We start from the raw sequence: 26,332 nt of genomic DNA on the forward strand, positions 1-26,332 counted from the left end.
GGGTATGCCCTTTGGGCATAGTTCCAAATTGTTCTCCAAAATGGTTGGATCATTTCACAACTCCACCAACAATGTATTAGTGTTCCAATTTTCCCACATCTTCTCCAACATTTATCATTTTCCTGTTTTGTCATGTTGGCCAATCTGATAGGTGTGATGTGGTACCTCAGTTCAGAGTTGTTTTGATTTGCATTTCTCTAATCAATAATGATTTAGAGCATTTTTTCATATGACTATAGATGGCTTTAATTTCTTCATCTGAGAACTGTCTGTTCATATCCTTTGACCATTTATCAATTGGGGAATGGCTTGTGTTCTTATAAATTTGTCTTAATTCTCTATATATTTTAGAAATGAGGCCTTTATCAGAGAGACTGGTTGTAAAAATTCTTTCCCAATTTTCTACCTTCCTTCTAATCTTAGTTGCATTGGCTTTGTTTGTGCAAAAACTTTTCAATTTAATGTAATCAAAATTATCCATTTTGCTTTTCATATGTTCTCTATCTCCTGTTTGGTCATGAATTCTTCTGTTCTCCATAGATCTGATAGGTAAACTATTCCTTGTTCTCCCAGTTTACTTATGGTATCAGCCTTTATATCTAAGTCATGAACCCATTTTGACTTTATTTTGGTATATGGTGTGAGATTTGGGTCTATGCCTAGTTTCTGCCATACTCTTTTCCAGTTTTCCCAGCAGTTTTTTTCAAAGAGTGGGTTCTTATCCAGAAGCTGGGGTCTTTGGGTTTATCAAATAATAGATTACTATAGTCATTGACTACTGTGTCTTGCATATTTAACCTATTCCACTGATCCACCTCTATTTCTTAGCCAGTACCAAGCAGTTTTGATGATTGCTGCTTTATAATACAATTTAAGATCTGGAATTGCTAGGCCACCTTCCCCTGCATTTCTTTTCATTAGTTCCTTTGATATTCTGGACCTTTTGTTTTTCCAAATGAATCTTGTTATTATTTTTTCTAACTCTATAAAATAATTTTTGGTAGTTTGATTGGTATGGCACTGAATAAGTAAATTAGCTTAGGTAGGATTGTCATTTTTATTATATTAGCTCGGCCTACCCATGAGCAACTGATGTTTTTCCAATTATTTAGATCTGATTTTATTTGTGTGAAAAGTGTTTTGTAATTGTGTTCATAGAGTTCCTGGGTTTGTTTCGGGAGGTAGACTCCTAAATATTTTATAATGTCTACAGTAAGTTTAAATGGGATTTCTCTTTCTATCTCTTGCTGTTGGGCTTTGTTGGTAATATATAGAAATGCTGATGATTTATGTGGGTTTGTTTTATAGCCTGCAACTTTGCTAAAGTTGTTTATTATTTCAAGTAGTTTTTTTTACTTGATTCTCTAGGATTCTCTAAGTATATCATCATGTCATCTGCAAAGAGTGATAGCTTTGTTTCTTCTTTGCCTATTCTAATGCCTTCAATTTCTTTTTCTTCTCTTATTGCTAAAGCTAAGTTTCCAGTACAATATTGAATAACAGTGGTGATAATGGACATCCTTGTTTCACCCCGATCTTATTGGAAATGCTTCTAGCCTGTCCCCATTACATATAATGCTTGCTGAAGGTTTTAGATATGCTATTTATTATTTTAAGGAAGACTCCATTTATACCTATGCTTTCTAGTGTTTTTAATAGGAATGGGTGTTGTATTTTATCAAAAGCTTTTTCTGCATCTATTGAGATGATCATGTGGTTTCTGTTGGTTTTGGTGTTGATATGCTCAATGATGCTGATAGTTTTCCTAATATTGAACCAACCCTGCATTCCTGGTATAAATCCTACCTGGTCATAGTGTATTATTCTTGTGATAAGTTGCTGCAATCTATTTGCTAGTATTTTGTTTAAAATTTTTGCATCTATATTCATTAGAGAAATTGGTCTATAATTTTCTTTCTCTCTTTTTGACTCTTCCTGGTTTAGGTATCAACACATATTTGTATCATAAAAAGAATTTGGTAAGACTCCTTCTTCACCTATTTTCCCAAATAGTCTATATAGTATTGGAATTAATTGTTCTTTAAATGTTTGATAGAATTCACATGTAAATCCATCTGGCCCTGGAGATTTTTTCCTAGGGAGTTCATCAATGGCTTGTTCAATTTCTTTTTCTGAGATGGGGTTATTTAAGTATTTTACTTCCTCTTCTGTTAATCTGGGCAATTTATTTTTGTAAATATGTATCCATTTCACTAAGATTGTCAAATTTGTTGGCATATAGTTGGGCAAAATAATTCCTAATTAACCTCTTCCTTGGTGGTAGCTTCACCCTTTTCATTCTTGATACTAGTAATTTGGTTTTCTTCTTTTTTTTTAAATTAAATTAACCAAAGGTTTATCTATTTTATTGGTTTTTTCATAAAACCAGCTCTTAGTTTTATTTATTAGTTCAATAGTTTTCTTAATTTCAATTTTATTAATTTTTCCTTTGGTTTTCAATATTTCTAATTTGGTGTTTAGTTGAGGATTTTTAATTTGTTCTTTTTCTAGTTTTTTTAGTTGTATGCCCAATTCATTAATCTCCTCTTTTTCTATTTTATTTATGTAAGCATTTAGAGATATAAAACTTCCCCTAAGAACTGCTTTCGCTGCATCCCATAGTTTTGGTATGTTGTCTCATTATTGTCATTCTCTTGAATGAAATTATTGATTGTTTCTATGATTTGTTGTTTGACCCAATCATTTTTTAGGATTAGATTATTTAGTTTCCAATTATTTTTTAGTCTATCTTTCCATGGCCCTTTATTACATATAATTTTTATTGCATCATGATCTGAAAAGGATGCATTTAATATTTCTGCCTTTCTGCATTGGATTGTGAGGTTTTTATGCCCTAGTACATGGTCAATTTTTGTGTATGTGCCATGTACTGCGAGAAAAAAGTATATTCCTTTCTATCCCCATTCAGTTTTCTCCAGAGGTCTATCATACCTAACTTTTCTAATGTTCTATTCACCTCCTTAACTTCTTTCTTGTTTATTTTGTGGTTAGATTTATCTAGTGCAGAGAGGGGAGGTTCAGGTCCCCACTAGTATAGTTTTGCTGTCTATTTCTTCCTGTAACTCCCTGAACTTCTCCTCTAAGAATTTGGATGCTATACCATTTGGTGCATATATGTTTAGTAATGATATTACTTCATTGTCTATGGTGCCTTTTAGCAGGATGTAGTTTCCTTCCTTATCTCTTTTGATTAGATCTATTTTTGCTTTTGCTTTGTCTGAGATCAGGATTGCTACCCCTGCTTTTTTTACTTCAGCTGAAGCATAATATATTCTGCTCCAGCCTTTTACCTTTACCCTGTATGTGTCACTCTTTTTCAAATGTGTTTCCTGTAAACAACATATTGTAGGATTATGGTTTTTAATCCATTCTGCAATCCGTTTCTGTTTATGGGAGAGTTCATCCCATTCACATTCACAGTTATGATTACTATCTGTGTCTTTTTCTCCATCCTTTTTCCCCCCTATTTATGCTTTTCTTTCTCCTTTTTCCTTTCCCCCTTCACTAGTGTTTTGCTTTTGACCACCGCCTCCTTCAGTCCCTCCCCCCTTTTATTATCCCTTTCCCTTTTCTTCCCCTTTACTCTTACTGCTTCTTCCCTCCCTTCTTTCCCCCCTCCCTTTTTCCCCCTCCCTTTTCTTTCCCCTTTTCCCTCCTACTGCCTATAGGGCAAGTTAGATTTCTATACCTAACTGATTATGTTATGCCCTTCTTGAGCCAAATCTGATGAGAGTAAGGTTCAAACAATGCACCCCCCTCCCTTCTTTCCCTCTGCTGTAATAGGATTTTGTGTCTTTTCCTGTAATGTAATTTACCCTTGTCTGCCTCCTTTCTCAGTACATTTTCTAAGATCAGATTGATCCACTTATTTGGATCCATTTAACCCACTTGATTAGATTTTTTTTTATCATTACATCAAAGTCAACTAATATCCACCCTCTTTATGTATACTCCTTTAACATGGTGTAATAACAATACAGTTCTCAAGGGTTGCAAGTGTCATATTCCCTTGTAGGGGTAAACAGCCCCCTTATTAACAACATATTGTATCTTTCTGTCCCATTTACCTTTTTATGTCTTCTTGAGTCCTGTACTTGAAGATCAAATTTTTTGTTGAGCTCTGGTCTTTTTATCAGGAAAGTTTGGAAGTCTCCTATTTCATTGAATATCCATCTCCTCCCTTGAAAAATGATGCTCATTTTTGCTGGGTAATTGATCCTTGGCTGCATTCCAAGCTCCTTTGCCTTATGGAATATCATGTTCCATGCCCTGCGTCTTTTAATGTAGAAGCTGCAAGGTCCTGTGTAATCCTGACTGTGGTTCCATGATATTTAAATTGTTTCTTTCTGGCTGCTTGCAGCACCTTCTCTTTCATCTGGTAATTTTGGAATTTTGCTATTATATTCCTTGGTGTTGTCAATTTGGGATCTCTTTCAGGTGGTGATCGGTATTCTTTCTATGGTTATTTTTCTTCTGGTTCTAGATTTTCCTGAAAGATACTGTCCAGGCTCTTTTTTTATCATGATTTTCAGGTAGTCCAATAATTTTTAAATTGTCTCTCCTGAATCGATTTTCCAGGTCGGTTGTTTTACTGATGAGGTATTTTATTTTCATCTATTTTTTCATTTTTTTGTTTCTGTTTGACTGATTCTTGCTCTCTCATAGAGACATTAGTTTCCATTTGTCCAATTCTAGTTTTTAACAGATTGTTTTCTTCTGTTAGTTTTTGTACTTCCTTCTTCAATTGGCCAATTGTGTTTTTTAGGGACTTGTTTTCTTCAGTGCATTTTTTTTCCAATTGGCCAATTGTATTTTTGAAGGACTCTTCTACCTCTCTCATTTGACTATTAATATCCTTCTTGAGCTCTTCTAAGAAGGCTTTTTGGGCTTCAGACCAGTTCATATTCCCTTTTGTTGTTGCAGATGTGGGTTTGTTGACAATGTTGTCCTCTTCAGAATTTCTGTCTTGATCTTCACTCTTCTCATAATATGAATCTATGGTATGTTTCTTTTTACTCATGGTGTTTCTTTATTCCCTGGCCTTTAAAGAGATTGAGCTCTCCTGCTGGGGAACAGAGGGCACTGACCCAAGCTTCTTGTGTTGGGAGCCTAGGTCTTGGTCACTGGCTTTGTGTGCTGGGGCCTCTTATGTGGCAATTGGAGGCTGTAGGTTTCTGGCAGCTTACCTTTGGGCTGGAATCAGCAAGGCTGGAACTTTCAGGCAATTCTAGGTTGCCTGCTTTTCCTTTCCTTTAGCTTTCTTCAGCTTCTTTTAGATGGGTGCTGCAGGGTGTTTATCTGCCTGGGGCCCCCTGCAGTGTTGTCTCCCTTGTTTCTGCTAATGCACTGGGAGATTCCTTTGTGGTAGAGTGCTGAGGCACCTGGTGGTTTTCTGAGCTGGTTTCCACTGGTTCCCCCCCTCACTGAGGCACTCGGAGGTCCAGGTGTTGGTGTTTGCCTGTTCTACCACCTGGGCTTCAGGATTCTTCACTGGTTGCAGGCTGCAGGTCTGAAGCTCACCTGGTGTTGGGTGGAATCAGCAAGGCTAGGCTTTAGGTTGCTTTTTTCACCTCCTTTCAGATGGGTACTTATCTGCCTGGGGCCCTTGTAGTTCTGCCTCCCTTATTTTTGCTGAGATACTGGGAGACCCATTTGCTGGGTTGCTGCACTGCTGCTCCCTGTCTTTCTTCTAGTTCAGCTGTTCCAGGGTGTTTTTTTCTGGGGTGATATTTTCTGGGTTTTCAGAGGTTGATAGGGGAGAGTGAGAGTGACAACCTTTTCACTCCGCCATCTTGGCTCCTGGAAGCGGAACTCTCTAAAAAAAATTTTTTTTAAAGAGAACTGGGAGAGGGGGGAGAAAGTACCAACATGGACAGATTTTATTTTTATTTTACAGATGAGAAATCTGATACTCAAGAGAGGGGAAGTTACTGTACAGATAACAATCAGTAGAGACATGACTAGAGTATCTCCTAACCTGTACTCTAGGGTTCATTCTACCACCACAGACTGCCTGCTGGGAATGCCTGGGAGGCCGGCTATCTTGGAGGTGATGAGGTATGCCAAGAACCAAGGATTTTGAGGATGGGGGGAGGGGGGTTTGTCTGTGACTTACATTAGCAACTCCAGCAGCCGTTCCCCATACTGCAGGCGGAAGTACTCCGCCAGGTCTTCTTCTTCCATGATTCCCAGACTCATGATTGCTGATGCTCAGGGGCTAGACCAATCCTCAGGTAATATCTGTGGGAAAAACCCAAGGCCAAGAAAGGAAATTTTTCTGCTTAGATACTGGACTCTTGTTTCTAGATCCTCCTAATCTGGCTTACAAGACCTTGCAATAAGTGATTACTTTAGAAAGCCAGTTAAAGGGGTCCCAAAACAGTTGATAGTCTACTCTGGTATACTTTAGATCACTGGTCCTCAGTCAGAAGATACAGGGGATGGGGAGGTGGTTCAGGAAAGGAGAGGTTGCTTAGTAACAACTAACAGCCATGGTTCTATGTGGTGGTACGTGGAATCTGTCTCCCTTATCCTTTGACCTTTTACCCTTGCCCTCAGCCAATTCAGATCCTACCTTCTCTCTTTAGCTCATTTTAGCCCCTCCCTGGCTCCCCTTTTTCTCTCCTGATCCTGCCCTGAACTTTTGGGAACACTGAATGATAATAACCAAGGTTGTGGAAAAGGCAATGAGAGAAGGCCCTCTTATTCTTGGTATCTGGTTTCAGCCCTATATGCCCACAACCAAACCAGAGTAGTCATCAAGAGACTTGAGACCTAGAAAGGCCTGCTGGTGGGGAAGGGGACCAGAGTGGTGCCTGTGTGGTCTCTCTTCTAGAGTGGAGCAGTTCTTAGTCCTCTTCCTCACCCTCTTAGAATCCCTACTTTCCTTCAAAACTCAGCTCAAGCCAGGTTCCCTCCTATATGAAACCTTTCCTGATCACCCCAGTTACTAGTCATTCTTCCACCAAAATTATCATGTAAATATCTCCTTTATATACATTTTGAATATAATTATATATGCACAGAAGAACAGAAGGTGTTTCTGGACAAAATACAGGGACAAAGTGTTCAGGCTTTGCTCTTGACAGATATGCGTAATAAAAACAGGGATTTGTGCTAAGTAGGTGGAGAACACTATGTTTCCCTTCTGTTCTGACTCAAACTCATTTATAGTTAAGCCAGAGAAGATTTGAGGAGTGTGTATGATTACAGGGATCCTAAATTAGTTATCTCTAAAAGATCTTTAATTTTTAAATTATCAAGCATTTTTTTTCCCATTTCCCACCTCTCAGAGGAAAAAAAAAGAAGAAAAAGAAAATCATTGTAACAAAAAAGCTTAGTCAAGCAAAACAAGTTCCTGTCATTCTGCATATTAGTCCATCAACTCTGTCAGGAGGTGAGATAACATTCTTCATCACTTATCTTCTGAAATGGTTGATCAGAGTTCTTAGGTCTTTCAAAATAGGTCATTTTTACAATTTTGATGTTCTAGTGTAAATCATTCTCATGGTTCTTCTCACTTCACTCTGTATCGGTTTATACAAGTCTTCTCAAGGTTTCCCAAAAGCATCACTTTCTTAATTTCTTACTGCATATTACTGGAATACAATAGCATTCCATTATATTCATATACCACAATTTGTTCAGCCACTCTCCAATTAATGGTCACCCCATTAGTTTATAATTCTTTACCACTACAAAAAGAGTTGCTATAAATTTTTTTGTACATAAAGGACCTTTTCCTTTTCCTTTGATCTCTTTGGAGCATAGACCTAGTGGTAGTATCTCTGAGTCAAAGAGCATACCATTTCTAGGTCTATGCCCCAAGAGTAATTTTGGGAGCATAGTTCCAAAATACTTTCCAAAATGGCTGTACCAATGCATCTAACAGCCCTAACCACAATGCATCAAATGTACCTGTTTTGCCTTAGCCCTTTCCTTTTTTTTTTTGTCATTTAAAGGTGAGTTCACCCTCACTCACATTTATAATTGTGAATGTTAATTATGTATTTCTCTTCATCCTGTTTTTTTCTTTTTAGATCCCCACCCCTTCTTTTTCACAAGTTCTTATCCTTTCTTTCCTTTTAAACCCCTATTCATGATTTCTCCTCTGAGCTTTGGTTTATTTTGATTAATCCCTCTCTGAATCTACCCTCCCTGTTTCCTGCTATTTTCCAGTTAAGTTGAATTCTTTGTGTATGCATGACTGTGTATGTATGAGATTAATTTAGATGAAAGTTAGATTCAAGTAATTCCTAATCCCTCCATCTCTACCTTGTTTGCAAATTCTATTTGTACACCCTGATTGTGTGAGATTTTTCCTCCTCCTTTCTCCCCCCTTTTTCCCCTAGTGTTTCCCTTTCCCTTCCTCTTCTTTTAAGAGCAACAAAATATACCTATATCACTCTTAGGCCTTCTGTCTTATTTGACTCTATGACCCCTGAGAGTTCTGCGGGACACTTGTATCATTTCCCCCCCCATTAGAATGTAAACACTTTATCTTTAAAAAGCTCCTTCTAATTGCTCACTTGTGTTTATCTTTTAATGTTTCTCTTGACTCCTGTGTTTATATTTCAAAATTCCTACTCAGTTCTGGTCTTTTCAACAAGAATGCTAGGAAGTTGCCCATTTCAATGAAGGTATATTTTTCTACTGTGTCCATTTTTTCTTTGGGTAAATTATTTTTGGTTGTAGGCTTATATATTTTCCTATTTGGAATATTGTATTCCATACTTTCCAACTCTTTAGAGTGGTAGTTGCTAAATCTTGTGTGATATTGGCTGTGATTTCTTGGTACCAGAACTCGTTTCCTGGCTGTTCACAGTACTTTTTTTTTTTAAATCTGGAAGGTCTGGATTTCAGCTATGGCATTTCTGAGAGTTTTCATTTTGGAATTTCTTCTAGAAGTGATCAGCAGATTCTATCTTCACTTTACATTCTTGTTCTAATATGTCTGGGCAATTTTCTTTCTTAAAATATTGAAACATAAACTCTTTTTAAGTCATTGCTTTTAGGAGTCAATGACTTTTAAATGATCTCTCCTTGATCTGTTTTCAAGGTCAGTTTTTTTTTTATGGATAGTATCTTACATTTTCTTCTATTTTTTTCAATCTTTTGACATTGTCTTAATATGTTTTATTGTTTCATGGAATCATTAACTCTATTTGGTCTATCTGATTTTCTTTTTCAATTTTTTTTTTTCAGGAAACAAGTTTTTTTCATTACTCTGTCCTTCACATTATCCCTCATCCAGCAAATTAAGAAAACAAAAAACAAGTCTCTCACTATATATCTACGTAGACAAGCAAAATAAGTTCCCACATTATCCATATCCATCAATGTATATCTTTCTATGATAGCTACTGGGACCTAGCATGTCAGTCCGTCAACAATATTTATTAAGCTCTTACTATAAGCCAAGTGCTGGGAATACAAAGAAAAGCAAAAACCAGTCCCTGACCTCAAGGAGCTTATATTATGGAGGATACACCACATAAATAACTAGATACCTATAAGATATATACAGAGTAGATGAAAAGTAATCTCATAGGGAAAAGTACTAGCAGTCAGAGTGAAAAGCCTTGAGCATAGGGTGGGATTTGATTTGAGTCTTGAAGAAAGCCAGGGAAGCTAAGAAGAAGTAAAGCTCAGAGGGATCACCATTCCAGCATAGGGAAAGGCCCAGAGACAAGAGATGGAATGTTGTATTGGAGGATCAGCAAATAGGGTGATGTGGCAGCTAAATGGAGGATGAACTAGAGTAGGGAGAGACCTGAGGCAGTGAATCAAGACAGAAATCTGTTATTATAGTCCAAGCAAGGGTTGGCAATGGCCTAAACTAGGGTGGTAAAGAAAAAGTGATTATACAAGAGATATGCTGTGAAATTAGAAATAACGAGATTTGGCAGCTGATTGGATATATGGGATAAGAAGTCAAGGATAATAACATGGAGGTTACAATCCTGTGTAATTAGGAGGATAGGAGTACCCTTAGCAGTAACAGGGTAGTTCAGAAAAGGGGAAGGTTTGAGGGAAAAGATAAGTTCTGTTTTGGACAGGTTAAATTTTAGGCAGGTGGTGATCCTGGACTTTATCTCAGAAGACAGAGTAAATAGTGAGGGGAAGGTGGCAGAGAGATGTGAAGAGGAGAAGGTGAAAAGACAGGGCACTTGGTAAATGGCCTCAAGAAGTAGAGGTTCTTGGTGGAGACAGTGGGGGTTGATTGTGGTGTGGAAGTCCTGAAGTAAAAAGGAAATGTTTGGAATAGTTACTGTGGAGAAGAATAAGGAATTAACCAGAAAGGAGCAGTAGGATGTCATGGGTAGTTTTATAACTGAGGAAACAAAGTCTGAGCTCTGTGATTTATTGGCAAGGCATGCAATTGCAGAACAAATTCAATTCCAATTTCTCCAAAATTCCAATTGAAAGAACAATTTCAGAACAAATGAAGTAGTCCCCTCAGTAGGCACAAGTACCCTAAGAGAGATTTACAAGGGTTTTTGTAGTAAAGTTACTATTTTTAGCAGTTAATATTTTAAGATTTAGGAACTTTCCAGAGTTTAGGAGCTATGTTTGGTTGCATGTACCTGCGTCCTGCAGAACAATTAGTGGCACAATAATAAATTATTTCCCCCCAAATCATGTAACTTATAGGAAAACTAAACTTGAGAAAGTGAGATTTAGCTCCAGGAGCTGCACAAAATGTCAGTGATGATACAAAATGGAGTGGGTTTGGTTTTATCCATTACCCCATTTGATACCATGGGATCACTACCTATAAGCTAATTCTATAAGATTTTTAACATGGTCATGGTCAGTCAAGTGCAATAACATGAGCCTCTCTGGGACTAGACTAGAGCAGGCTTTAAAGCAGCAAAAAAAAAAAAATTATGAGTATAATTATAATTCTAAAACGAATGATAAAGCAGAGGGCAAGAAGGGCCCGTTTTCCAAGGGTGACTACCATGTCATTTTCTTGTAGTCAAGTGAACCAAGAAGAGGGATTCCTCTAAGGGCCATTGTTATAACTTGTTAAATTTTTTTTAAAAAATTTATTTATTTTGAATTTATGGAATAAAACAAGCATTTTTTTTTTGTGAGGCAGCTGGTGTTAAGTGACTTGCCCAGAGTCACACAGCTAGTAAGTGTTATGTGTCTGAAGCCAGATTTGAACTCAGGTCCTCCTGACTCCAGAGCCAGTGCTCTAGCCACTGTGCCACCTAGCTGCCCCAAAACAAGCATTTCTATGACACAGTACAACAACAACAAAAAGATGTTTGCACATGAAACTGCAAATCCATTATGTACAACTTGCTATTCTTTTTAAATATATAATGAAGTTATCATATAAATTTCTTTCTTTTTCTTCACCCTCCCCTCATGGCTATCATTAGCAAATATGTATATATGTGTAAAATCATTCTGTACATATTTCTATGTAGTAGTTCCTTCTTTGGATGCAGACAGCATCTTCCTTCATATGTCCTTTGTAGTTAATTTGAGTATTTATAATAGTCAAAATGACTTAGTTGCTCAAAATGTTCTTAAAACAATATTACTGTTGCTGTACACAATGTTCTCTTGGTTCTGCTCATTTCACTCTTCATTATTTCATACAAATCTATGTTTTTCTAAGATCATTGAGCTCATCATGTCTTATAGCACATATTCCATCGCATTCATGTACTATAACTTGTTCAGCTATTCCCCAATTGACAGGCACCGCCAAAATTTGCAGTTCTTTGCTATCACAAAGAGAGCTGCTATAAATATTTTATAACATATAGCTTCTTTCCTTTTCCCCCTAATCATCTTTGTAAACTTGTAGTTTCCTAGTAGTGGTATTGCTGGGTCAAAGGGTATACCGCAGTTTCTTAGCTCTTTGGGCATAATTGCAGATTGCTCCCCAAAATGGCTGGATCAGTTTACAATTCCACCAACAATGAATTAGTGTCCCAATTTTTCCACATCTCCTCCAACATCTGTCACTTTTCCCTTCAATCATTTTAGCCAATCTGATATATATAAAATGATATTTCAAGGTTGTTTTAATTTGCATTTCTCTAATCAATAATGATTTAGAGAATTCTTTCACATAGCTATAAATTGTGTTGATTTCTTTATCTGAAAACTGCTTGTTCATATCCTTTGATCATATATCAATTTGGGAATGACTCATATTCTTATAAATTTGACAAAGTTCTTTATATGTTGAAGATATGAGACCTTTATCTGAGAAACTGTCTATAAAATTTCTTCCCCAACTTTCTGCTTTCCTTCTGATCTTGGCTATATTTATTTGTATAAAACCTTTTAAATTTAACGTAATCAAAATTATCCATTTTATACCTCACTCTGCTCTCTATCTCTTGTTTATTCATAAATTGTTCACCTAGCCATAAGTCTGATAAATAATACATTCCATGTTTTAATATCTCTCTTTATATCTAAGTCATGTATTCATTTTGAACCCCTTGCTGCTTCAGGATGCCAGGCCTAGTGGTACTGACCAGATGTGATCCCAGGCTGGGGCTGTGGGCAAGGAAGAGTGAGCACATGCCTGGTGGGTGCAATACCACAGAGAGCAAGAACATTTTCAGGATAGTGTGTCTGGGGGCCTCAGCTGTGGCTTGAGGGAGGAGAGGAGGGCCTGAGGTTAAACCCCCAGATAGAATTCAGAAAATAACAGTAAGGAGGACCTGAGGATTGTTGAATTCTTTAACGGCTGGTTTTGATTTCTCCTGATCGATTGGTATAAGAACAATGTGATTGGTTACTCCCTGTGAGGCGATGATAAGATCGAGAACCATGTGATTTTGTAGGACCATTTGGGCTAATAAATCTACCTCAATTTGAAGGGAGTTGATAGACTCACTTGTAGCCTGAGCCAACCTTTCAGTCTCAAGGGAGAGATTTCTAGTTGCCTATTCTAGTGCAGAAATTCCTAAATATGGAATAAGGGACCAAAGGAATTTAATTTCATTCCCATGTTGTTTTATAGGATTCTGGATAATACACTCCCAGTGGAAGGGATCTTTCCTCCTTTTTGGCACTTGTACCATCAGGCTCCCAAGTTGTTAGTGGACTTTTTGCCTATGATTCTATGATGTGATTGAATTTTCATACCGGTGGGGTCAAATAAGCAACTCCACAGAGACCATACAGATTGGAGGGTAATGAGGAATATGCTTTACTGCCACACATAAAAAACTGCCCAGGGGTTACAAGTCCTCAGGGATCTTCAGATGGGGAGGACAACCATTTTGCAGCATGCTTGAGAGGGCCTGGGGTAGTTGCTGGATAGTAGCCAACACCCCAAAGGCTCCTATTTAACACCAGCTGCTGTGCCTTTACTAGCAAGAAAAACACAATTTGGAGTAGTCTGATTGTCAGAAGTAGTGCTATACACAGGTACATGGCACAAATAAAAGGGTCTCCTTTAGAAATATTTGGGAATGGGATAGTCTTAGTTGAATTTAAAACAGTGTCCAAATTTGGAGCAGTATTAATTCTCTCCTCTCTTTTAAAACACAATGGGAAGGTGGGTAAAAACATTGGCAATGCAATACTCCTACTTTTGTGGGCAATGGTGGAGTCATTAAAGGCCACAAGGAAGTGACTATTTCCCATATCAGCACAGGTGATAGCCTGTGGGGGTGTTCACTTAGGCTTTTTTATCCTACCAATTATATAGTTCCCTTAATCTGTAGTCACTCACTCTCTCTCTCTCTCTCTCTCTCTCTCTCTCTCTCTCTCTCTCTCTCTCTCTCCTTTCATCTGACTGGGTTGGGGAATGGTCTCATTTCCATTAACGGGGAGGATGATCCATGGATCTGGGTTTCCCTGATGCACACGATGACACATCCATTACCCACATTCAGTATCCATGAAGCCCAATAGCTTTAAAGCAATACAGTATGTCCCACTTCTCTGTGGATGTTGCTAATGGTATTGTCTTTTCCAATCTTCTTGTGAGGAGTGGAAAGGAGAAGCCCAGTTTAGGACAGAATATATAAAGCAGTAATGAGTAATGTTAGTTAGGATAAGGCCAGAGAACAAGGCAGGGTGATATTGCATCACGGTCAACATTAAGTTGGCATGAAGGGCAGGCTTCACATGGGAACAATGTATCTAGGAATCCTTTTCCCCGATCTTGATTGCTGGTGGAGTGCTTAATAATATCTGGAATGGGCTTTCCCAAGCTGGCTGGGTCCTATTGATCTGTCAGAAATTCTTGATATAGACCTTATTTCCAGGATCAAAATTGTGGTCCAGTCCAGTGGTCCAATCTGTTGTCACTCCTATGTCATGGAATTCTTGCAGGCTGGTTTGCAGTTACTGTATAGAAGAAGCAACAGAGGTATCTCCTCCTAACAGAGATGTGTGGGCTGGGAAAAAAGGTCTTGCTCGAATGGAGTGGGGGGATGGCACCTGAAAAGCATTTCAAAAGGAGATATATGCAATCCCCCCGGTCTGCTATGCATATAGAACAAAGCCAGAGGAAGCCATCTAGCCACTGTAGGTGGGTTTCAGTACACAACTCACCGATCATGGTTTTAAGCTTCTTATTCATAAGTTTAACCTGACTCAAGTTTTGGGAATGGTAAGGTATATGAAACTTTGGGGCCACCCCTTTGTTGTTGTTCAGTCATTTTTCAGTCGTGTCTTGACTCGTTGATCTAATTTGGGGTTTTCTTGGCAGAGATGCTGTAGTGGTTTGCCATTTCCTTCTCTAGCTCATTTTACAGATGAGAAAACTGAGGCAAACAGGTGATGCTTAGGGCAACCCAAACCCTCCTAACCAAGTCCACAATCTGTTATGTACCAAAATGACCCCTTTTATAAACATACTTGGTAATAGAACTGGGGAAGAAGTGATTTATCTTCCGTAGTCACCCAGACTCAAGCAGCCTGTTAGCCTGAAACTATTGTTTCCATTGTAGGGTTTCGGAGTCGCTATAGGCAAGAGAAAAGTCCTCTTCATCTGAAGGGGAAAGAGGAAAAACATGCACAGGTCCCTCTAGGGCGGCATTTGAGGAGGTGTCAGCACTACTGTTCCCTCTTGAAACAGGATGGTTCCCATTGATGTGGGCAGGACAACGTTGCTAGGGGAACAGAAAGCCTCAAGGCAAATAAGACAACTCTAATGAACTTTGCATCACAATGACCTTACCAGCAAAGGGAAAAAAACTCCTTTTTAGCCAAAGCATCCTAACCCCGTGACAGACACTAAATGTATACCATGAGTCGCTATAGATTATGGTGCTTTTTCTATTGGCAAGATGACATGTCTTGGTAAGGGCAAGCTCAGCATCTTGGGCACTGAGGTTAGTGAGCAGAGAGGTCACCCAAACAGTCACGGTCAGAGACCACAGCAGTGCCAATGTGATGAAGACCATTTCTCATAAAAAGAGAGCTGTTGTATACAAAACATAATCAGGATTTTGCAAGGGGGTGTCAAAGAGGTCATCGTGGGGTTTCTCAGCCATGTCTGCTACAGAGGCACAGTCATGCAGTGGCTCCCCTGAGACTGGCAAACTATGCAGCGATGTGGCGGCATTAAGGATAGCACATCACTTGAGAGTGACATTTTTACCCAGCAAGCTCATTTCATTTTTAGCGAGTCTCTGATCAGAAAAGGCCTGACCGAGTTCAGTGACAAAGTAAGAGGGCCTCAAGCTTGTGGGGACACTGTACCATCAAAGGGGCACCAGAACCAGATTATAATCTTTCATCACCCATAGGGCAGTGGCAGCCACAGCCCGTAAGCAGGGCAGAATGTCAGTAGTTACAGCATCAGGCTGAGCAGAGTAATAAGCCACTGGATGTAAAGTAGGCTCAAATGTTTGGGTCAGGGGTGGCTAGGTCAGGCTACAGTACCTGCCCTGGATTCAGGAGGACCTGAGTTAAAATCTGGCCCCAGACACGTAACACTTTACTAGCTGTGTGACCCTGGGCAAGTCACTTAACCCCAATTGCCTCACAAAAAAAAAAAAGGAAAGATCAAATGTTTGGGTCACTTTTCATTCATGTACAAAGAGAATGAAGGGCTTACTGTAATGTGGAAGTTCCAGCGCAGGGACCGAAACCAAGGCCTTTTTGAGATCTGCAAGAGTGTAGAGGTGTTGCTGGTCAAGCTGCAAAGGTTATGGAACACAGTCTTTTGCCAAAGAATTAAGGGGTTTAATGATCTCACCAAAGGAGGGGATCTACTGTTGACAATATGGCTGTTCCAAGGATGGTGTACTGTTCTCCTTTGTTTGTGGGAATAGCTTCTATAAGGCTTACACATGCTTAAGGAAAACAGAGTGGATACCAGCAGATACAATGAAACCAAGATACTCTACCTGTGGAAGGTACCACCGAACTTTTAATTTAGAGACTTTGTGGCCTCTTTGATGGAGCTGAAGAAGGTGACAGCTGTTGTCTTGACAAACTTCAACATTGGGTGCTGCCAGTAGGAGATAATCAATGTATTGGATTAAAGATGAGCCCTTGAGAAAGTGATGGAAGCTAGATCTAGCTGTAGTATTTCAGAAAACAGGGTAGGGCTTTCTATGTACCCTTAAGGGAAAAGAGTTTATGCCCACTGTGTGTTCTTCCAGGTACTGAAATTCTGGGTGAATGAGAATGATTTTTACTTTTTTTTTTTGGTGAGGCAATCGGGGTTACATGACCTGCCCAGGGTCACACAGCTATTAAGTATCAAGTGTCTGAGGCTAGATTTGAACTCAGGTCCTCCTGACTCCAAGGTCAGAACTGTATCCACTGTGCTACCTAATTGCCCTGAGAATGATTTTTTTAAAAACACTGAGCAAAGATCTATCACAGTAAAACTGATAACCTCACGGCGAAATGAGGAAATGACGGTAGCAGGGTTGGGCACCACCAGGTGCCTGGGTATAACATAAGCATTAACAGTGCACAAATCTTGTACAAAACAATAAACAAGTTTGCCGTCAATACCTGGTTTAGGTTTCTTAATAGCGAGGACAGACATCTATTGCAAGGTGATGTGCAAGGCATGATGTTTGGTCTCCTAACGAGTCAATGATGGGTGAAAAACCTTAAATGGCCTCTGTGGATAAGAAGTATTGGGAAATAGATGGCAGAGGGCCTCTCCTAATTTTGATGGTAACAGGGATGGTGGATTTTAGGAGCCCCATGTCTAAAGACAAAAAGGCCCATAGAGTTGAGGATATCAGATGGATGTTAAGAACATCTCCAACTGCCTCCTGGGAATTCTAAATCAGGACAGGGTAAAAAGAGAGGGAATCCTTGGGCAGCTGCAAGTACAGAGTACCACTGAGAGAATGGGAAGTGATAACCCTAAGTTTACAGAGGAGATCTTGCCCCAACAGATTTACATGCAATTTGGGCATGAAGAGGAAGGAGTGTTCTACAGAAAAGGGACCAAAAGACAATTTTGGAACATTCTGAAGGTTTTCTTGAGACCCCTACAATGTTCAGAGACCCAATAGAGCTGCAGTTAGAGTCAGGTTTACTCGTTAAAACCAAATTAGAAGCTTCAGTATCTAGTAAGCAATTATAGATTTTACCAGCAACTTTAAGTGTGACATGGGTTCACTGGTGTGGGGAGAGGCATGGACTAGGCTGGCTGGGACAAGGATATCAAAGGCCAAGGAAAACAAAAGAGTCCTCTCCAAAATCCACAGTCCTCTGCCTCATACCTTCATGCAGCAGAATTTCCCAAAGCATTCCTAGGTCCACTACTATTTTTCCTCCTAAAGTCCCATTTTTCTTTTCTACATTCTTGGACAATATGGCTCCTTCTTGTGGCAGTAAAAACATTCATGTGACTCACAAGTCTTGATATAGCCTGTGCAGGGGCGAGGCTGGCCCTTTGACTAAGATTTCTCTTTCTCCTTATCTTTTTCTTCATAAATATACTGGGCAATGCTCTTAATTTTGCCTATAGGTTTTTCATGCCATCCAGGGTAATTCTTATGGAAGTATCTTTCTGTTTCTGACTGGAGTTGACTGATAAAAGGCTGAATTTATTATTCTTGCATCTCATAGGTTAAATGGATCTACGCCCACATACCACTTAGCACTTTTATATAATCTATCATAAAAATGGTTAGGGGTTTCATTTTCTTGTTAAATTGTCTCTTTAAATTTATTTGTTTTCAGGGTGGACAGCACAAGCTTCCATGCCTCTAATTAAGGACTCTCTAGTCTGAAGTAACTTGGTATAATTCAGCAGGATTGTTGGAGTTCCATTGAAGGTCTTATAATGGCCAGTTTGGGAGATTGTGGGGCCAGGACCCCCATGCCAATTTAGCAGCTTCAATAACGGCAGTTCTTTTACTGGGTGAAAGTAAGGTTTCCATTAGGTCAATTACATCTCCCCAGATGTAATTATAAAGATGGCCTGAAACTGGGTTATAACCACTCCTGGATCTTTGTTAAATTTCTACCTTTTTGAGGTAGAAAGATCAGAGAGACTGAAAGGCTAACGATTCCTAATCATGACTATCTGACCAGGCTGTGCTAGTTTATGTATAAGCCTTTCTTGAAGAAGGAAAACACCAGCTGTGGGCCCCCCTTGCTCAAGAAAAATTAATCTCCAGTTAATTTAGGAGAAGAATAAGATGGGGCACAGACAGCAGGAAAGAGGAGGTGGCGATAGCAAAAGAAGAAGGAGTAGCTGGAAGAGGCTGTGGGATAGGAAGCAGGCAGGACAGAATAATGAGAGGATACCCACAGGTATGTCAGACATATGGTATCAGAAAAGGCAGCCAATGTAACCAGTATTCCATCTGGCTTGGATTTTTGTCTCCTATGGCTAACCTTAGATCCTTTAATATATGATACTCAGTGGTACTGAATTGAGGCCAACATAAATTATCAGCTGACTCTCTTGCAGTTTTTAACCAAGTTTCCCATATCTTAATGACACACTTCTTGGTCATTCCTGGCTCACCTGGAAGCTTTCCACGGTAGCACAGTGTAAAAAATTTTTTCAAGGTTTCATTTGGTTTGCTATTGCTAGATCCCATTATTCCCTTAAAAGGACTTCCCTAACAGTGTGAAGGCTTACCTTAGGTCAGGAATTGAGATTGAAGCCTTCTGTAGAGAAATCTTTCTGTGAGAAAATCAACTAGAACATTCTAAGGTGTTCCTCTGGGAGGCCATCCCCCAGGCCAGGGTCCCTTCTCAACCTCCTGGCTGGCTCACCAATTGTCATATGCAGTTTTATGACTGAGGAAACAAGGTTCAAGCTATGTGATTTATTAGCAAGGAATGTAATCTGGGCCTTCTCAATAAGTACAAGGACCCTAAAGAAAGATTTACAAGGATTTTTATAGTAAAGTACAATACATTTATGTATGTGTGTCTCTCTCTCTCTATATATGTATATGCATATGTATAGTAAAGTTACTATCTTAAGACTTAGGGACTTTCCAGATTTCAGGGACTGTGATTGGTTGCATATACCTGCAGCCCACAAAACAGTTAGTGGTACAACAATAAATTATTTCCCCCAAATCTCATGACCTATAGGAAAACTAAACTTGATTCAAGAAAATAAAGACAGCTATAGCATCTGCATAAAATATGGCAATGATACAAAATGGAATTAGTTTTATTCTCTCAAGGACCTTCTTGCAGTGATGGCCTAGTTGAGATTAGCTAGAATTAGTTTATAGTGAAGCCAAGTCAACAAAATTTCATGAGTTCCTCCAGTTCTGTTCAGTAGCACCTGAGTAGGGACAAAATATCCAGTATAATTCAAGGTTGGGATTTGGCAAGTGACAGGACGAAAGAGTAAAGGATTCAAGAGAAGAGGATGGTGTAGGGTTGAACTGGTTTACCAAGAAGTCAAGATTGGGAAGAAAGGAAGGTATAGCCTGAGGATGGATGATACTTGGATACTGCTGAGGGACAGAGGGATTTGAAGGCATTTGTGATGATAAAGAGTAGGTTTAAAAGTTATAAGGAAAGTTGGAAAATTAAAAGGTTATAACCAGATAAAGGAAATTCAGAGTTCTTGAAGTTGGAAATGAAACACTTGTGGGTGATAATAAGATGAAAGGTAGGACTAACCCTGTATATGGCTGAGGTAGAGTGAAGGAGCAGGTCATGGGAGTGGAGTAGATTGAGAAGCTACCAATTTAAGGCATTTTAGGTAACATCGACCTGTATGTTGAAGTCCCTTAGAATGAATGTTGGAGTAGAAAGGAAGACTGTGATGTAAGCACTGTGAGGTAAGCCCAATGATTTAGAAAGTAGGGACAATGTCTTAGGGTTCAATAGATAACAGCTACTTATATTTAACCTGTGATAAATTTAGATGGGATGAATCTCAAAGAAGGAGAGATGCCCAAAGATGATGGTGAAAGGAGAGGCTGCTTGGAAGTGTCAATGGACAGCAATGAGTATTCTAACTCTCCTACCATGACATGCCGTGTGTTGACCAGGGAGGGAAGTGGGATATGAATAAAAATGAAACCAGTACTAGAAACAGTGGTAAGGGATGTAATATCATCATTAAGAAGCCACAGCTCAGTGACAAAAGATAGGAGTGAGAAAAGAAGAAATTTAAGATGAATACAAGTTATAGAGCCAGCATTCTAGAGGGAACAATGGAAGAGGTGGTCAGATCTGCAGTGAGACACTGGTGGGGAGCAGAAGGAGATGGATGAGAATGAGGCAGTGGACAGCTGAGGCTAGAAAAAAGGGTGACACTGAAGAAGAAACTTGAGCAACTGAAGGTTCATTATCAGGCACCCACCCCTGAGAGGTTTTCCCTGCTACCCCAACATACCCACACAGTCTCAGGCTGTACATGGCACTAGAGAGCAATAAATGAGCTCTGAAGACAGCAGCAGCATTCAACTTTCCTACAACCATTACAGCAGCCCTCTCAGCTAGCCCAGCCTTTCTCTAGCCAACCAGCAAAACAATGCCTCTCTTCCAATCCTCATGGCTCCCAGAAAAAATCTGCAAAGCCTTCCTGTCATCTTATTGCTGCTTTTGTATTCTGACTACCTTTTCTTGCAGTCTACTGTCCTTTCTATCCTCAGTGCCTTCTGCACTCAGCTTCTGCTCCTTTGTCTTTTTATATCTCTTTCTAGAGTTTTTTCTCTGTCTTCTATCGTCTCTCTGCCTTACTATACTATCCAATGCCTTGAATCAGAGCCACTTGGGGGTTAGTGATTTATCTTTACCTTATGAGGTAAAACTCAAGGAACGCACCCTTTTGTCAGGTATGAGCCCGACAATTCCTATGTAATCTTCCCATAGTCCCCAAACAGTTAGTTGATTTGTAATTTTCTAAGTTATAACTTTTAAAATTCCAAAAGTAGTCACATGAAAATGACCACAATATCTTGCAGCCATCATTACCTCAATCGTTGCTCTGTCTTCAGACATGTCCTCTCAGTCCATCAATCTAAGGGGCAGTTCTCTAGTTGGTCCTCTGAACAATCGGTGTCTCTTCTTAACATTTCATCTGAGAAACTTAGTATCTTCACAAATTGATTCGTATCTGTTTTTCTCACATAAATATTCTTTTTCTGGAAGGGGCAGAAAAAACATTTTTGTAAAATTGATTTTTTAAAAAATCACTTGTGAAGAATTGCAGTCTCTCTGATAAATGTTGAGAAGAGACACAGAGCGTTCAGAGGATCAAAAAGGCCAACAGCCAAAAGAAATCAAAGAAATAAAAAAAAAGTCTTATATGTACAAAAGTGTTTATATCAGCTCTTTTTGTGGTGGCATGAAAAAATGGAAACTAAAGGGATGCCTATTAATTGAGGAATGGCTGAATCAATTGTGACATATAAATGTGATAGAATACTATTGTGCTGTGAGAAATGAAATATCATTTCAAAAAGACATGAAAAGACTTAAATGAACTGATACAGAGTGAAGTAAGCAAAACAACTTCCACTATAACATAAACATAAATATAAAAACAAAATAAATTGAAACCTTTTATAAATTGATGAAGAATGAAATTGATAGAACCAGAAAAAAAACAATTTATACAATAACCACATTGTAAAGACAGTTAAAAATTTTTTTTATTAATTTATTTTGATTTATCAACAATCACTTCCATAAGCTTTTGAGTTTTAAATTTTTCTCCCCCTTCCTCTCCGAGATAGCATGCAATCTGATATGGGCTTTACATATACATTTCTATTAAACATATTTTCACCTTAGTCATGCTGTAAGGAAGAATTAGAACCAATAGGAAGAACCACAAGAAAGAGGAAACAAAACAAAATAGAAGAAAAAAAATAGCAAATAGTATGCTTTGCTCTGCATTCAAACTCCATAGTTCTTTCTTTGGATGTGGATAGCATTTTCCATCAGGAGACTTTTAGAGATGAAAAACAATTTTGAAAACCATAAGAACTATGATCTATACAGTGACTATTCATGATTCCAGAGAAATGATTATGAAACGTACTATCTACCTGCTAAAAGAGAAGTGATGAATTTAGAGTACAGAATGAGATCTCTCTTTGTCTCTGTGTCTGTTTCTCTCCATCTATCTATATTTCTATACAGCCAAAGGGGGAATTTGTTTTGCTTGACTGTATATTTTTTATAAGGAATTTGCTTTTCTTTTCTCTTATTTCCTTTTGGAGTGTGAGGTAGGAGGCAGAAAAAATAGATTTCTGTTAATTTTTTAAAATACTTTAAAATAGGTTTTGGTGGTGCTGCAGATATGAAATGTTGCATACACTTCCAGATGAGGTCACTGCTTTATTAGTCTTGCTAATTGTTACAAGAGAGCTCTCATGGAGTAGGGGTAATCTGGAAATGTTTGTAATATTAAAAAAAATCAATAAAACTTTTTAAAAAACCACAAATATTCTTTTTCTGCCCCTTTCAGCAACCAAGCTGTTCACATACAAAAGGGTCAATATCTTATATTTATGTAGAGTTTGAATTCTGATACATCCTTTTGCCTGTAGTGCAGCAGATAACGTGGGAAATCTCTGATTTTTCTGGTCCCTGGGGACCCTCCCATAGAACTGGACATACACTCTCTCCTTACTGAGGCACATGTACTTGCTGGGTTGGTCTTGGGGATCAGGGGACCAATCCAGGGTTGCTGAATCATCCCAGGAGCACAAGCACCTTTGCAAGGCAAAGTGTGTATCCCACAGGCATACTGCATGCAGGAGACCATAGATCAGTCAAACAAAGGTTCTCTTATCATTCCCACTTACTCTACTGAAGTAGTATTGGTTGTTTGCAAGATAGCTGATTTGATAGTGGGTTACTATCAGTGACTTGCTATGGGGGAGGATGTGAGGAAACCCCTGTACAATTGCTTTTATAAATGTCTGTTTCTGATCCATTGGTTTAAAATATTAGGAAAAGGCAGGAAATGTAGGTTTACTCTGGGAAGTGATTAAAAGCAACTTTCCTATGTTAATGGGTCACTGAAAAAGAAGGAGAGGAAGTTAGCTGAGTGATTTAGTAACTTGGTCACCAAGATAACTTTACTGAGGGAGGTGGGAGGTAGGGGGAGAATACTCACAGCACTGACACAAATCCATAAAAATGCTCCATCACCTGGTTCTTCTTTTTCTTCCTTGTGGTTCAGGGGCAGAAGCAAGGATAAAAGACTGAGAGGATATTTCAAATAATCAAACAGGCCTTAAGGTACAGAGAAAGGTCATGTAGAACAAGCATAGTGGGGAATTCTGGTTAAAAATGGTGACATGAAGGATCATAGCTCTCCCACAGAAACCCCAACTACTATCTGAAAATAGTCCTTGAAAAAGACCAGTGACAAATCTGAAAAGACTCAAAATTAAGCTCCTCCATCCAGTCTTGAACTGCACAAACAGGTAGCCAGAAGAGAGTGGAGGCAGGAAAAGAGGCGTCAAAAAGAGAGATAATGTGCGTAATATACATAATGTATATATGTATATGTATATACACATACATATACATACACACATATGTTGGAAAAGAGTTCATTATGCTTCAGGTGGACTCAAAAAAAGGAGATATAGCTATGGCCACAATGATGTCAGATAAGGCAACAGTAAAAATAGAAATGGTTAAAAAAGTCAAGCAAAGAATCTATATTATAGCTAAAGGCATTTATATACATTATTGTATACATTATATCTATAGATAATGAAATAACATCAATACTGAATATTACATGTGTATAAATGACATAATATCCAAGTTCTTGAAGGAAAAGTTAATCAAACTGCAAGAAGAAATAAAGATCAAAACTATAATAGTTGAGACTTAAATGTGCCCCTTTTAGACCTAGACAAATCTAACAAAAAAGATAAATAGGAAAGAAGTAAGGATATAGAATTGAATAGAATTTTGAATAGAATTTTATAAATAGAATTTTATAAAAGTTAGACAATAGATCCCTAGTGATTAATAAATGGGAAGTGAAAGGGACATACTGTACAGTAGTTCTTGCTTTATGTGGGGAAGGGAGGGAGGCAGGCAGGAAGAGGTGCTGTCTGTGGAGGAAGGGGGCTGGCACATGGTTCAAGGACATGTGGGGACTAGGGAGAGAAAAGGAAGAACAGGAGGAGGAAACTGCTAGCCTGAAGGCTTGAAGGCCTGGCCAAAACTGGGAAGAACAGGCAGAATGGGGACAGACACAGGACACTAGGTATCCAAGTACAGACTGAGAGAAGACAAATATATAAGTGTGTAGGCTGAACAGGGCAAAGTTGTCTTCTCTCAGAATCAGATGTCTCAAGTCAAACTCCTAATCTGTCTCCTATTCTTCTGCTTTCACTTGGAGAGGCAGGAGGAGAAAAAAAGAGAGAGAAAGAGAGAGACAGCAATGTACAAAAAAATTAACATAGGTGTTTTTTTGGATTTCTTTCAAAATTCTTTGTGAAGTCAAATTTGTGTAAAGCAAATTTACATAAAGGAAGAACTGTCTACATATTTTTGAGGCGTGAATGATACAAAAACTGACCATGATATAGGGCATAAAAACCTCATAAATAAATGCAGAAAACAGAAATATTAAAGCTGTCCTTTAAAGACCACAAGACAATACATATTATAATCAATAAATGACATTTTTAAAAAGTATTCAAAACTAAATGGATAACAAACAATTTAATACTAAAGAATTTGTGGGTCAAACAACAGTCATAACAATAACACATAATTTCATATCTATATTAAGACAATATATGAAAATTTGGGGGATTCAGAAAAGGCTGTCCTTAATGGAAATTTTATATCTCTAAACATGTTTGGAGACTTTCTGGCCAAGATGGCTACCTGAACAAAGGCAGATTGCTCTGCTCCCCCAGACCTACTCTAATAAAAATCTGAAATTTGTTTAAGACCAAATAATGGTCAATAAATCCAATGAGAAACTATAGTAAGTGCTTTCTTCAACCCCAGAACTATACAAAAAAAAATAAGCCAGTAGCTTACAGGAGATAGGAATGGAAGCCACTAGCAAAGCCAGCACCGGCAGAGGCAAATAAGCCCTTAGCCTCCCAGAGTGGACAAAGAAGGTCCCGAGGCAGGTATAACCTTTGGAGTTCTATATTAAAGGCAGCAAGAGCAGAAGGGTCTCCTAGGAAATCCTCAGGGTAGCTGTAGGAACCACAGTGGGGGGCTTTGGAGACTCCGTGGAATGACAGCGGCTAGTGGGTGAGTAGAAGCACCAAGGGAGAGTATGGCTCTGACCAGGACACCCTAGGACTCCAAGGTTCCTAGCAAACACCTGTGATTCAAAGATACCATAGAGAGGCTCTGAAGAGTCAGCACCCTGAACCTCAAAGATCTGTGGTAGGGGTCAGGGGCAGGAATAGAGGTAAGCATAAGAACCCAGGGAACACAGAGTAAAATGAATCAGGGATAACTGCCCCATCCAAAAGCACAGAAAAGGTGCAGAGCTTGGTTCTGGCACAAAGCATCAACTGAGGAACTAAAGCTGAAGAGAAGAGTAAACCAAAAAAGACACTGGTGAGAGTAAAGACACTGCAAATCTAGAGATCACTCCAAAGCAGGAAAGAATAACTTTGTAAAAAGTACAAGCAAAGACTCAAGGGAAAATGGATTTTCCAATAGGACTACATTAATATATAGAAGAAATAAAGCAAGAGACCAAAAAATGAAATGAAAACTCCTGAGGAAAGAATTGGAAGGAGAATAAAGTTTCAAAGAGAAAGTGTTAGACTTATACAGGTTATTTATACAGGTAATAAATTCCCTAAAAACTAGAATAGACCAAACAGAAATCAATGATTCCATGAGATAGCAAGAAATATTAGAATAAAATCCAAAGATAGAAAAAGTAGAAGAAAATAGA

General features: G+C 38.6%; 1 protein-coding gene across 2 annotated transcripts in view; it reads right to left on the reverse strand.

Moving 5' to 3' along the window:
* Window positions 1-21,560, reverse strand: part of CCDC42 (coiled-coil domain containing 42) — a 36,719-nt gene extending 15,159 nt beyond the window's left edge. Inside the window, exons 1-2 of one of the 2 annotated variants that reach the window (XM_020966588.2) lie at window positions 21,394-21,560; window positions 6,137-6,261 (exon numbers count right to left, since the gene is read on the reverse strand). In XM_020966588.2, coding sequence (XP_020822247.1) covers window positions 6,137-6,219 — 83 coding nt within the window. In that variant the 5' untranslated portion in view covers window positions 6,220-6,261; window positions 21,394-21,560. Of the gene's footprint in view, window positions 1-6,136; window positions 6,926-21,393 lie in introns of those variants that run through there. The other variant, XM_020966587.2, reaches the window with a different exon arrangement.
* Between the last annotated feature and the right edge of the window lie 4,772 nt (window positions 21,561-26,332).

The sequence above is a fragment of the Phascolarctos cinereus genome, unplaced genomic scaffold (genome assembly GCF_003287225.1).
Source record: "Phascolarctos cinereus isolate Bilbo 61053 unplaced genomic scaffold, phaCin_HiC Scaffold_5;HRSCAF=322, whole genome shotgun sequence".
NCBI classification, from domain to species: Eukaryota; Metazoa; Chordata; class Mammalia; order Diprotodontia; family Phascolarctidae; genus Phascolarctos; species Phascolarctos cinereus.